This window comes from Oryctolagus cuniculus, chromosome 11 (genome assembly GCF_964237555.1).
Source record: "Oryctolagus cuniculus chromosome 11, mOryCun1.1, whole genome shotgun sequence".
Taxonomy (NCBI): domain Eukaryota; kingdom Metazoa; phylum Chordata; class Mammalia; order Lagomorpha; family Leporidae; genus Oryctolagus; species Oryctolagus cuniculus.
In genome coordinates, this window is record NC_091442.1 from 74571126 (window position 1) to 74584753 (window position 13628).

General features: G+C 40.4%; 1 protein-coding gene across 2 annotated transcripts in view; it reads left to right on the forward strand.

Annotated features, from left to right (window-relative positions):
* Positions 1-13628, forward strand: part of TPH2 (tryptophan hydroxylase 2) — a 127583-nt gene that overhangs the window by 73899 nt on the left and 40056 nt on the right. For both annotated transcript variants that reach the window (XM_070052640.1, XM_002711336.5), the window contains one exon: positions 8475-8601. In XM_070052640.1, the coding sequence (XP_069908741.1) occupies positions 8475-8601 (127 nt within the window). The remainder of the gene's footprint in view (positions 1-8474; positions 8602-13628) is intronic.

Below are 13628 nucleotides of genomic sequence, written 5' to 3' on the forward strand. Positions count from 1 at the left end.
AAGCCAAAGTTCCCACTTGTAAAGACTCACATATGAATCAAAATTTGTATTTCCTCATCACCCTGTAGCCAGAGAGAAGTTTGTTATGTACCTTCAGGTGTGGAAGAAGTAGATGACCAGGTAGCAGTTTTTCAGGAATATTTGCATCTTAAAATTGCAAGTTCAGAAGAAAAAAATTCAAAATGATTGAATTTTAGGCAAGGAAGTGGTAATTGCTGTCCACCCCTCTTCCATAGTGTTGAGAATTACGTCTACAGACGGGCGCAGAAGTCACCACAGGGAGAAGGGAAAACGGACCTGACATTTCCCACACGTTCTGTTTGACTGGCATCAGTCCACTAGTCTCCGTGAGGGAGGCAGAATTGTCATCATTATACAAATGGCAATTCCAGGGTTCAGAGAAATCCTAATTTCCCTGAGGTCTCAAACTAGGAAATGGCAAAATCAAGAGCTGGTTCAAAGCCGTTACATGACACTGGAAATGAAAAATCACATACTCAGGTTTCACTTGGATGCCCCTCTATTTGTAGCAGTAGAGCCCAGTTATTCCTTGCTCTGTGCAGTTGAGTTCTGAAAGCAGTCATGGAGCATTTCTCTTGGGCCAGGCTTCTCTAAGCACTGGGAACCCAAAGGTAAACATGGCATGTCCTCTGTCCAGGAGAAGTCTAATGCTTAATAAGTGATAAAATATTTTCTAAAAGGCAAAACTAATGTACAACAGATTAAGGTATAAATGCAATTTAACCTAATATAAACAATAATACCTGGTTGATGGGAACTTCTATTTTCAACACATGATTTAACTACATTGTTTAAGAATTCTAGGATGGGCATTTTAACCTTGTGGTTACTATGTCAGTTAAGACACCTGCATCCCATATGGCAGTGGCTGAGTTTAAGTCTGACCCATGATTCTAGCTTGCTGCTAATGAAGACCTTGGAAGGCGGCAAGTTATGGTTCAAGTAGTTGGGTTCCCTGCCACCCACATGGGAGACCCAGATTGCATTCCTAGCTCCCACCTTTGCCAGGGTTTAGCCCAGAATGTTGAGGCGTTTGGGGAGTAAGCCAGAAATTGGGAGCTCCTTTTCTCACTGATTATTTCTCTTATTTTCTCTCTCTCTATCTCTTTCTCCTCCCTCCCTCCCTCCCTCCCTCCCTTCCTTCCTTCCTTCCTTCTTTCCTTCTCCCTCCTTTCCTCCTTTCCTTTTTCTTTGTTTTTCTGTATCTCTACTTCTCAACTAAGTTAGTGAATAAAGAAAGAATTCCAGAGGATAGGAATGCTTATGCTCTCAACTTTAAAGAAGAATCTCTAAGTTTACAGTGTCCAATATGCTGAGATTTGACTATTTACAGTTGTCAATTAAAACTAAGTAGAGTTATACATTCAGTTGCTCAGTAGCAATAGATACATTAAGTTTAACATTTTAAAAATTTATTTATTTGAGATGCAGAAAGACAGAGGGAGAGCTCTTCCATCTGTTATTAATTACTCAATTGCCCACAACAGCTGAGGCCAGATCAGATGCTAGGAACTCAATCCATGTCTCCCAATGGATAGCAGGGACCCAAGTACTTGAGCCATCATATTCTGCCTCATCATATTCTACACATTATCAGGAAGCTGAAGTTGGTAATGGAGGTGGAACTCCAACCCAAGTACTCCAATATGGGATGCAGGAATTCTGATAGTCTTCTTAACTGGATCAGGCATGGTAACCAGCAGCTTCTTAACTGCTAGGCTAGATATTTGCTCCAATTTCAAGTGTTAAACGGGCACCTGTACCAAGTGACTATTGTTTTGGGTGGTACAGATACAGAACATTTCCATCAGTGTAGAAACTCCTATTGTATGGTGGTACTTTAAGTAATTTGCTTATAAAAGAATGTGGGAAGGGGCCAGTGCTGTGGCACAGCCGGTTAAAACCCTGGCCTACAGTGCCGGCCTCCCATATGGGTGCCAGTTCTAGTCCCAGCTGCTCTTCTACTGGTCCAGCTTTCTGCTATGGCCTGGGAAAGCAGTGGAGGATGGCCCAAATTCATGGGCCCCTGCACTCAAATGGTAGACCCAGGGGAGGCCCCTGGCTCCTGGCTTCAGATTGGCATGGCTCTGGCTATTGCAGCCATCTGGGGCATGAACCAGCGGATGGAGGACCACTCTCTCTGTCTCTACCTCTCTCTGTAACTCTTTCAAATAAATAAAATAAATCTTTTAAAAAAATGTGGGAAATGGATTTAGGACAGACTGCAGAGTATATGCTTTTAATAATTATGCTATATTACTTCCTTAATTTTAGTGAAATTGGATAGGAGGAGGGATAGTTAAATATCTCTTATAGCTTCAATACGTAAGAAATATCTCATAAGTGTAGGGGACCAGTAGTATCAATGGCATTTTCACTACAGTCTTTTAGTGGTTCTTGTAGAACTAAAAACTATTTTGTTCAATCAGGAAATTTTATACTTGCTGTTTATTCTTTTATGGAACCATAAGGTGACTTTTGCTAAGAGTTGTTATAAAATTATGCCTTGTTTACTTTTCAGCCACAGCTCCTAATATAGTACCTGGTACATAATAGGGCCGTCATAAACATGCTTGGAACTAAATGTTAAAAAAGACGACTCTCATATCTTTCCATCTCACAAGAATTGGAGTGAGGAAGTGTGACACTAGTGGTTTCCCTTACGATTCCCAGGGGGGGAACATAAAGATTTCCTCCAGGGAAACCTCAGATGTTCACTTCCTGAAGAGAAGGCCCCATTTGTGTTTATCTATGTTGTGATTGGTCTATAAGAGTTGCCTAAAATCTTCTCTGGGCCAGACTTTATAGTATTTTCTCTAAATGAAGGAATCTCTGTTTATGGCTTCAAAGGAAGCACCACAAAAAAGTTTCCTCAGTATCGGGTTAATTTCCCCTATCATCTCAGTGCAGTGAAAACAAACCAAGTCACCCACCGGCCATCCATCGCATGTCTTGGTGTACTAGCCCGGATTACTTGTATTTACTCATCAAATATTGTGTGAAAACTGGAAAAAAAAATACTCTGTTTTGGTTCCCAGCTCCTCCTCCTGCTTCTTCTCATCAGTGTGAACGCTCCTTCCCTCCTGCTTGCCTGCCTTCTCTTCTCTGCATGGTTTAGCCAAAGTGTCAGCTTCTGTGTCATTTAGAACAAACCAAATCTATAGACATGTATTTTAAAAGAGAGATGTACTGATTGGGGATGGGAAAGCACACGCTGGATGCTCACTCACTGTCTCTTAAAGGCTTTCATTTACAACAAAAATGAAAAAAAAAAAAGTGTGGCTCAAGATGTAGTGTGAGGAGTCAGCTTTGGAAACTGATAAGCAGAGAAAAATGCAAGACTCATTTTGATTTTGAACTTAACAACCGGGACCCTTATTTCCCCGCAGCAAGATGATTGCAAGTTTCTTAGAATGATTTAAGAATTCCCTGAAGACATTTTGCCCACGCCCCTCCCTGGGCCTATTTTGACAGGCTTTAGAATCCTCCTAACAGAGCTTATCAGAGAAGATTCCAATTTACAGCAGCAAAAGTCTAGTGTCTGATATCAGTTCTGGCTTTTCTTTTTTTCTAAAAGGAGACATGATGTTTTACAGCGTTAACAGTTTTGAAAGATCCTACATTGCCAGTGAACAGAGCGCTTTTGTGAAAAGGGGCTCTGAAAAGCGTTATTCAGGCGAAAATGCATCAGAGGAACGGGAGTTAAAAAAAGGAACGTTTGCCGATGTAGAGATTGGAGGTAGCATGTGCTGGCAGGTGCAATTATAGCCAAATAATTGGCACTTTTAAGAGAGATCTCGAGAGATAACGCAATGGTTGTGGACATCTTGGGGTCCAGCTGTGGATGGTATGACCAGTGTAGCAGTATCAATCTACTTTATACACAGGGCATAAACAGGGAGATTGTAAAATAGGGTGAAATGGAGTGATTTTGGCCCAGCAGACCTCAATTGGTTAAAAAAAAATCTGGAGAGAAAGCTTGGTGGTCTGAATTATCCCTGAGACTCCCCAGGGGCTTCAACTTCACTCGGCCCCCAGAAATGGTCATCAACCCAGCTTCTGGGTCCTTCGGTCTAAAGAAACTAAAGACAATGTACATTCTCCTGAGTTAGTAAGTTGCTTTTATTTCTGACATTAAAAATGTTTGCACTTCATTTGGATTATTTCTAGACACTTTGACTTCCTTTGTCTACAACGTGTCTTAGCCAAAGACAGTGAAAGAGAAGCATGTGGAGTTTATTTTTGAGAATGTTCCACCAAAGTCATAAAAGATAATAACCTTGGTCCTGGTCTTGAATTATGGGAGTGTGAAGCTGTGGCCCCATGACAAGTGAGGTTACTGCACACACTGCAGTCACTCTTTGGGAATCTCAGGGTCTTCGTGAAGATGGAGCTGTGAATAGGGTGTGAACTTGCAAAATAAGTGTTTCAGCTTAAGCAGTGCAAAGGAGATCCCTAACACTCCATCAATAATTCTGCTTCAGGCTTTTGTTCTTAATGAAACAATATAACTTATTCTATACTGTGTGATTTTTTTCCTTCCAAATTTATAATTTCTTTTATTCTCTTCCACGTATGGATTGGTTACTTAGTCATTGTAAACCTGTTAAAGGTTCTTAGGTTGGCTAGTGAGTTAGTTTTATAATGACACCTTAACTGAAAATCCAAGTGATAACTTTTTCTACTGTAGAGAACTGATTCCTTAATGTCTTTGGAGGGCTAGTGTTTTCCTTCCTCTGGCCTTAACTGCTGATTTTTTGCTTGAACTTTTATGAATACACTTTAGGACTGCATATGTATGTACATAGATGTAAGACTGTCATCTGCATCAGCCTTTTTCAGATACTTAACAAACTCAAAAGTAAATCTCGTGTTGCACCAAGAATCTACCACCACTGTGCTCGTGACCTCTTTTCTTCCATAACATAGTGAAAACTCACTATAATTGTAATTTTAGTTTCTGCTCACCTTGTTTATTTATACCATGACGTAATAACATCTTGAGCCTTTTCATCGAGTTTGACATCTGGTCTAATTTGAAATTATAGTACTTACATGATGGAGATATTCAGAGTTTTCCATGGTGGACCTCTTGATTTTAATTCCATGCAGGCTGGATGAGCTCTTAAAAAATTGCTGACAAGTGTGTCTCGAGATTCCATTCCTTGCATTGAAGTACTAGACTTATTACTGAATTAAATGTACATGAAAGAATAATTAGCTACCTATTTACTTTCAGTCATTATCTCTCATTGTTCTCCAGGATCAAGATATAATTTTAGTGAAATTAAACTTTAGCAGCACAAAATTACATGATCACATTCAGTTTTATCTTTTATTAATGTTTTAAAAAAAGTTGACACATAGTTATTATATCTATGGGGTATAGTGTGGCATTCCAATATATGAATACAGTATTAATGACAAGATCAGAGCAGTGGCATATTTATTACCTTAGACATATATCCTTTCTTTGCATTAGGAACATTAAAAATCATGTCTATCAGCTATTTTGAAATAGTCAACTGTTGTTAACCATAGTTATCCTATTGTGCTGAGGAGTGGTAGAAGTTATTTCTCCTATCCACCTGCATCCTGTACCCCCATTCTCCCTCCACCCTTCCCTCGCCCACACCTTTCCTGGGCTCAGTAACCACTATTTTGTTCTTTACGTCTTTGTGATCAACATTTTGGCTTCCACATGGAAGCAAAATCATGCATGACATTTTCTGTACATGACATTTCATTGAACATAATGTCCTCCTGTCCACCCATATTATTGTAAATGACAGAGGCTTTTATTCTTTTTTATGGCTGAGTAATATGCCATTGTGTTTATATCCCATTTTCTGTATCCATTCTTCCACTGCTGGATACCTCAGTAGCTTCCATAGCTTGGCTTCTGTGAATAGTTCAGCCTGAGTTTTAAGTGCTATTTAATTGCTTGAAGTCTCCCAGGAGAGCTTCTAGCACTATCAGTTAGGAAATGCAGCTCAACCATGGCTGTCTCGTTGTCATCTGGAGACCTTAAAAAGAAGTGATCAGGTCTGTTTTGCAGAGCTTGATTGAATGACTTGGTCTTAGATGGGGGTCTCATCATTTGGGATTTTTTAAAAAGACCCCCAGGTGATTTGAAGAGCTGAGAATCAGAGTAGCAGGAAGAGCCTTGGGTCATACTTACTACACTTTTACTTGCATTGCAAGCTTGGTTAGACTGTCTCCCTACAGCCTATTTCATGACCAGCCCCCACCCATTTCTCATTTATGCCATATCACCAAATAAAAAGAGAGAGCAGAACAAACATAACTTTAGAGTCAGAAGAATTTGATTTTAAATTTTGCCTCTGTCTTTTACTAAAAGTGTGATTGTCCCTTGGAAAAAATTAAAAGTGTCATGAATTTTAGTTACTCCATTTGTCACATGGGAATAAAAGGCTTCCTTGTAAATGAAGATTAAATTATTGTGATATGATAGCATTTAATACAGACTCAGTACTTAATAGGAGTCAGCATAAGTTCTCTCCCCTCCTTTTTCACTTCATCTTAGGTAAAATGAAGGACATGGATAAAATTTAAATACCATTTATGTCCTAAAATCCCATGAATATGATTTTCTGCCTTAAACAATTTGATTGGAGAATAACCGCCACATGTTCTTTTCTACAAAGTCAGTTTATGTGCAAAGAAGGAGGCCATTTTCACGGAGTTGACAGAGGATGCATTTGGACTTTCTTGAATATCTTCTCCACATATTCTCATGTGACTACCCTTTCAATCTGATGTGTCTCTCAGGGGGCTGGCCAAGACTGGGGATATAGGTAGAGTTGTGGGAACAGGATTTTCTGATTGAAGGATGCCATTTGTTTGATGTGGGCATCAATCTGTGCCCTTGACCATCAGTCAGTTGCTTCGATCATATGACCATCCAAACCTACTTTATATTTGTGGCAATGGTGATAATACCTGATGTTTATGTTACAGCACCTATTTTAATTGATATACTTCAGAGGAGCACAGGTGAAATCACTAACATGTTTCAATTACTACCTGGCTAATTAGCTTTTGTCAAGAAAATAAAATGTTGCTGCATCTCAATCTATTCCCAGAGAGTTACAGGGGGATTCATTCCGAGATAGTTTGGCATCAGGGAACAGTTCATTACTCACACCAATGACTCAGACACATCCTTGTCCTTTGCCCACGTAGCCAGCTCTGAATGGATACTCAAGCCAATGAGAGAGGCTTAAAGCTTCTGTGATCACTAGTTCAGGCTAACCAAAGCAGAGAACTGGGAGAATCTTCCAAAGAACTGTCTCGCAGCAGTTACTTGTGTTAGAGCAATTGCGGGAAAAGCCACTTGATGGTGACAATGTGATTCTCTTCTGTTTCCCAGTGCCTTGAAATGTACCATGGATGCAGTGGAGCATAATGGTTAAAAGCAAGAGTTTGAACATCTCGACAGCCAATCCAATTGTTGAATTCATCACTGTTAGGGCAAAGTTACAACAAATTCAAATGCCCTAGCTGGCTTTGATTCATGATTCTAGAATCAAACAGCCCTCAGAACAGACTGCATTCAAAGAAGTCTGGGGCTGCATTGTGATCAGATAGCGCTTATGGACAGAAAACAGAAGTGACAGGCAGCGTAGTTGGTTACAGCTGGGCATTTTGCCTTACTTGAATCAACTGGCCAAATGCGAGTGAAGCTCAGCTGCTATGATTAACTAAGATGGCTATGTGTTACCAGAGTATACTCCTCATTAGGCATTCAGTTATTTTATATACTAAGTTAGATTGCAATTTGTTACCCAAGTACTCGAGTATAGAGGCATCCTGAGGCCCAAATTTAATTTAGTTTAACAAGAATCCACTGTAGATACTGTGGATTAAACTTTTTCTGTAAAAGGCCAGTAGTAATGACTTTAGGATTTTCATGCCACATGATCTCACTTACATCTACTTCACTCTGCAGTTGTGGCCAAAAGTGGCCTTAGACAAAATGTAAATGGATGGGCATGGCTGTGTTCCAATAAAACATTACTTACAAAAACAGACATGGGTCAGATTCGAGCTGTGCCTGTAGTTGACCTACCTCTGATCTACAGGGGATTTTAACTAGTAAATTACTTCAGTTCTCTAAGATTGTCTTGAGGATTAAAACACGTTATGTATACCGTAAGATATTACAATGTGCTTAGCTAATAGCAAGTACTTGAAAATAATTGCTTTGATTTTATTAAAAAATACCATATATCATAAAATTTAAGTGCTATTGAATGTAAGATGCATCGGAATCTCAGAAATGCTAAAGTTCGATTAAAAAGCCTAGAATTGATGAGATATGGTAACAGTAATTTTACTGACGAGGTATATTGAGGAGTTTAAGCCTTGCTCTTTCAGTGACAGTGTAAACCTTCTTGTTTAACGTGACACTGTGATGTGTTCCTTGTCAGAGACACATGCCATGAACTTCTGGGACACGTCCCCCTACTGGCGGATCCTAAGTTTGCTCAGTTTTCACAAGAAATAGGACTGGCGTCACTGGGAGCATCAGATGAAGATGTTCAGAAACTGGCCACGGTGAGTTCATTTGCAACTTAAAAAATGTTCTAATTATGTCTATTTGTAGGGTAAAGAAAGCTTCAGAGTTATTTTTGCTGTAGTTTATTTTTGTATCATCTGATACTTTGTATTTTCATGTTAATGTGATATTAATACAAAGAGAAGATATTCAGTGCAGCTCATTGATACAATTCTAAGAATATTACTTTCTTTCCTTTTTTTGACATAATGTTTTTAATTTACATTTTAGTCAAGGCTTAATTCTCCACTAGGTAAAGAGTTCATCAAGTAAAAAGTATAGGCAATGGCTATAAACAATAATCAAATAAAAAGATGGTCATTTCACTTATATAGAGTAAATTTTAAAATAATCACAGATCAATAAGACTATAGTAGTATGAATTATAGACAAATGTTCTGGAGAGAGTAGGCTAATCCTCCCCTTTCCCATTTGTGTTCTTTGGAAGCAAAGTGAATTCTTGACTTGCTGGCCACAAAAATATTTTTATTTTATCCTTCTCATTCAGGGTCAGCTAGATAGTAAATATTTCAGGTTCTCCAATCATAAGATATTTTTCTAAATTACTCCACTTCACCACTGTGGTACAAAAGCAACCACAGGAGATACAGAAATGAATGAATGTGGCTGCACTCCCATAAAACTTTATTTACAAAAGATGGTAGTGGGTCAGACTTGGTGTGTGTGTTATAGTTTGCTGACACTGTAGAAATATTAGTAATAGTAAAAGGTATATTTATGATAAAGTAGGGTTTGTACTAGTTATCTGTTTGACTGGTTGAGGTGATTGTAGCCACATATAAGAATCTCAAGCTCAGCAGTTCTTCTAAGATCAAAACAGACAAGGACTTACTAGATGCAATGGAATCAGCAAGATTTTCCTGAAAACAAGCAGTATGAGAGGAAAGGTGTGACTCTGGCTGCTACCTTTAAGATGCTGAAGAGCAAGTTCACATGCCTTACCTTAGCCACCTTCAGAAGAGTCCAGTAAAGGAAAAAGCAATCTCACTTTCCTATAGGCACCAGCCTGTTAGCCTAAATGAGCAAGGTGATCAGAAGAACAAGGGATCTTAAACTGTCTGCATTTTTCATAGCTACACACAGCAGCTTTCCAATATGTAGCAATATTCTTTCGTACCCCCAAGAAATAAGTTTTATCCTGGATTTCTTAGAACATACAGTGCTGTTAGCATCTTTTCTATGTCTTACTTTTAATAGCAATATGAGAACTGAGAAATGTTTCTCTACTGAAGGAGCAGCAGTGGTGCAGGAGCCATCCAGGTGGCAAGGACTCTGTTGGTGGGGACGGCAGTGACCTCAGGAGAACCTGACTCTTGTGTGGCAGGAGGCTGCTCCTCAGCCCCCAGTGATGGTTGTCAGCGTGGACATGGTGTTTTGTATTGCCAGATCTTCCAAATATTTGAGAAAGATTGGTTATCAAGATTTCTAAATGGAATTGAGTTAGTTAAGAATTTTGGCTCATTAAAAATCCCACCAATATGAGCTGAGGAAAATATATTTGTAGACTGAATCTGGATCTTGACTTCCAATTTGTAACCTCTACTGTAAGAATTACGTATATTTTTTAGAGTTTTTTTTTTTTTTTATTTGAAAGGTAGAGTTATAGTGAGAGGGAGACAGAGAGAAAGGTCTTCCATCTGCTGGTTCAATCCCCAAATGGCTGCAATGGTAGGAGCTGAACCAATCCAAAGCCAGGAGCCAGGAGCTTCTTCCAAGTCTCCCATGTGGGTGCAGGGACCCAAGGCCTTGGGCCATCTTCTGCTGCTTTCTCAGGCCATAAGCAGAGAGCTGGATGGGAAGAGGAGCAGCCGGGACACGAACCTTTGCCCAGAGGGGATGCCGGTGCCGCAGGTGGAGGCTTAGCCTCCTACGCCACAGTGCCAGCCTCAGGAATTACATTTTATGTGTATGAGTTACCTAGTCCTATATGATACATTATCCCAAAACTTAGTGGCTTAAAACAACAAACACTTATTTGTCTCACAATTTATATGGTTGGGAATTTGAAAGCTGCTTAAAGTGTTTTTGTTGTTTTTTATTTTTCCCCCAAAGAAATCTTTTATTTAAGGCAACAGACTTCATGCATTTCATAAAGTATAACCTTCAGAATATAGTGATTCTTCCCACCATACCCGCTCTCCCACCCACACTCCCACCCGTCGTCCTCCTCTCTCTCCCATTCCCGGTCCCCTTCTCCACTAAGATCCATTTTCAATTAACTTTATACACAGAAGACCAACTTTGTATTAAGTAAAGAGTGAAACAATTTACATGAAAAAAACCCAAAAGACTGTTCCTCAACAGTTGAGACAAGGGGGCTGTTCAAAGTCACTGCATTGAGTGAGTGGTTTAGACACAGAGACTCTCATGAGTTTGCAGTCAAGATGTCAGCCGGGCCTGTGGTTGGTTAAAGTTTGGGACTCTGCTTCCAAGACAGCTCACTCACGTGGTTATTGGCGGGAGGCCCTAGTTCCTCACCATGTGGGCCCCCCCATAGGCTACTTGAGTGGTGTTTATGATTTGGTTACTGGCTTCCCCTATAGAAAATGATGAGAGAGAAGGAGAGAGATAGGGGCATGGGGGGTGGGAGAGAGAGAGAGAGAAGGAAGAGATTTTGCCTTTTGTGACTTCATCAATGACTATAAACATACTCTATCCATTAGAGGGGACTCGCTCCAGACCATACTCAAAGGGAGAGGAATTATCTTCTGCCTTTTGGAAAAAGGAATGTCAAAGTATTTGTGGACATATTTGAAAACCACCACACCATGAGTCCTATTATTCAGTTCTCAAACCTTGGCTCTGGCTTTAAAGCCTGTGTTTTGGAAACCTCTCTGTGCTTTCAAATTACCCTGGAAATTGTCTGGCTTTATTATAGCACTGTGTCAGCACTATGCAACTTGTTCCCTTGACCAGAGATGAAAATACTGCTTACTCATCTGACTCTCAACAGTCGCAAACCAACATTCAACTCTGCCAGGCTCTGGGACTGCCTCTGTGTGCCTGCCCGTGAGCACAGTGTGGAGGTACATCTCACCAAGGAGAAGGGATAGGCAGGAGTTAATGAATGAGCATTGCTGGGGTCTGAGTACAGTTTGTTCCCTCTGAAAGTCAGGTTGAAATTTCATTGGTATTTTGCAGTGTTTGCAGGTGGGGCCTTAAAGAGGGCATCAGGTCCTTGAGAGGGATTACTGCGTTCTTGTGGGCCAGGGCTAATTCTTGCAGGGCTGGGTTGGTTACTGTGAGAGCAGGTTCTTAGGGTATGAGGCCCTCACGTATTGCCACTTCTGTATCACCTGGTCGCCCTTCCACTGCCCACTGTGAGTGGAGGCAGCGCAAGGCCCTCGCTGGCCCCATGCTCTTGGACAACCTCCAAAACCATGAGCCAAGAAAATCCTCCTTCCTTATAAATTACCCAGGCTCAGGTATTCCCTTACAGCCACAGGGAATGGGCTGTGGCATGGATGTGGGGAATTCTTACGAGTGCTCTTATTCCTTTTTAAACAGCAATGGCACGAATGCAGTTTTATTGTCCTTCAGTTTTACACTCTGTACCAGGTGATGATCCGTGAATTCCATCATTCAGACTGTTTTTAAGGAATAGGATGTACTTCTCACATTTTGGAACATTACAGCTCAGAGGGATAAAAGTAAGGTTTTCCACAGGAAAGACAGTTTGTGCTGAGCCTCAAAGACGAGAAAGCATTAGTCACGTTGTGAAGAGGGCAAGGAGGAACAGATGACAGTTTCTGTCCAAGTCAGACATTTCTCTGGTTTGGCAAAACCGGGTTCCTTTCTGGAGCTCTCAGGGGGAATGTGCTTTTTTCAGCTTCCACTGCCCACATTCCCAGCTCAAGACCCCCCTTCCTGTGTATTTAAAGCCAGCAATGTTGCGTCTCTAATGTTTCTTCTGTCTTCACATCTCTAAGGATGGCTGGGAAATGTTCTTTTCTTCTAAGTGTTTATGTGATGAGATTGGACCCACCTGGATGATTCTTGCTACTCTTCCCATTTCTAAATCTTTACCCTTAACAAATGCAAAGGGAATTTATTCATATAAGTTGTTGGGATTAGGGCATGTACATCTTTGGGGACCATTATTCTTCATTTCTACTTTTCTTCTTGCAAGCAAAACCCCTAATGATTGTTCCTTGAAATCTATTTTACTAGAGCCAGCAACTTGGTAGGATGATTTTTTTAAGGAGCTTAAAAATTTATTTATTTGAAACACACATGAATCTTCCATCCGGTGGTTTATTCTCCAAATGCCCACAGTAGTCAGGGATGGATCAGACTGAAGCCAGGAATTGAGAACTGTGAGTGGGTTTCCCCACTGGGTGGCAGGGACTAAAGTACTTGAGCCATTATCTGCTGCCTCCCGGGGTGCACATGATCAGAAATCTGGATTTGGATGTGGAGCCAGGACTTGAACCAAGCACTCCAATATGGCATGTGATCAACTCTAGGGATGTCTTAACCACTGGGTCAAATGCCTGTCCTCTTTAAGCACTTATGTTCCTTAATGTGATTCCAATATCTTTGACTTTGGATTGCCTTAGTTCCAAGAGATGAAACACTCTATCTGGTAAAGATCAATAGGTGATTAGTCATGTTTTCCTCTTTGCTTCCTCTTCCCTCTTTTTTTGGTGTCTTTACTGGAATATGTTTACTTTTCTGCGAAGACCAACTCAAAGTAACACTCCGAAATGGCTAAGCAATCCTAGATACCATGAGGTAGGGTTAATGAAAAGACAAAAAGGTAAGACTGGCTTCAATGAACTCAGAATCCAGTACACAAAAATAGAGAAAACTGGAGTCTATATCATTTTTTATTTGTATCTATGAACAGATATATAAGGGAAGGGGACTTAAGGGGAGTTTTCCCAGAATGTGTGAGTTTTGATTTCCGTGTTGGAGAATGGCATGCCGAACTGGGGGCAAGAGCCGGAAGAGATGGTCTTCTCTATAGAGGAGACACTGATGACCTATGAAGCTGCATTAGGCA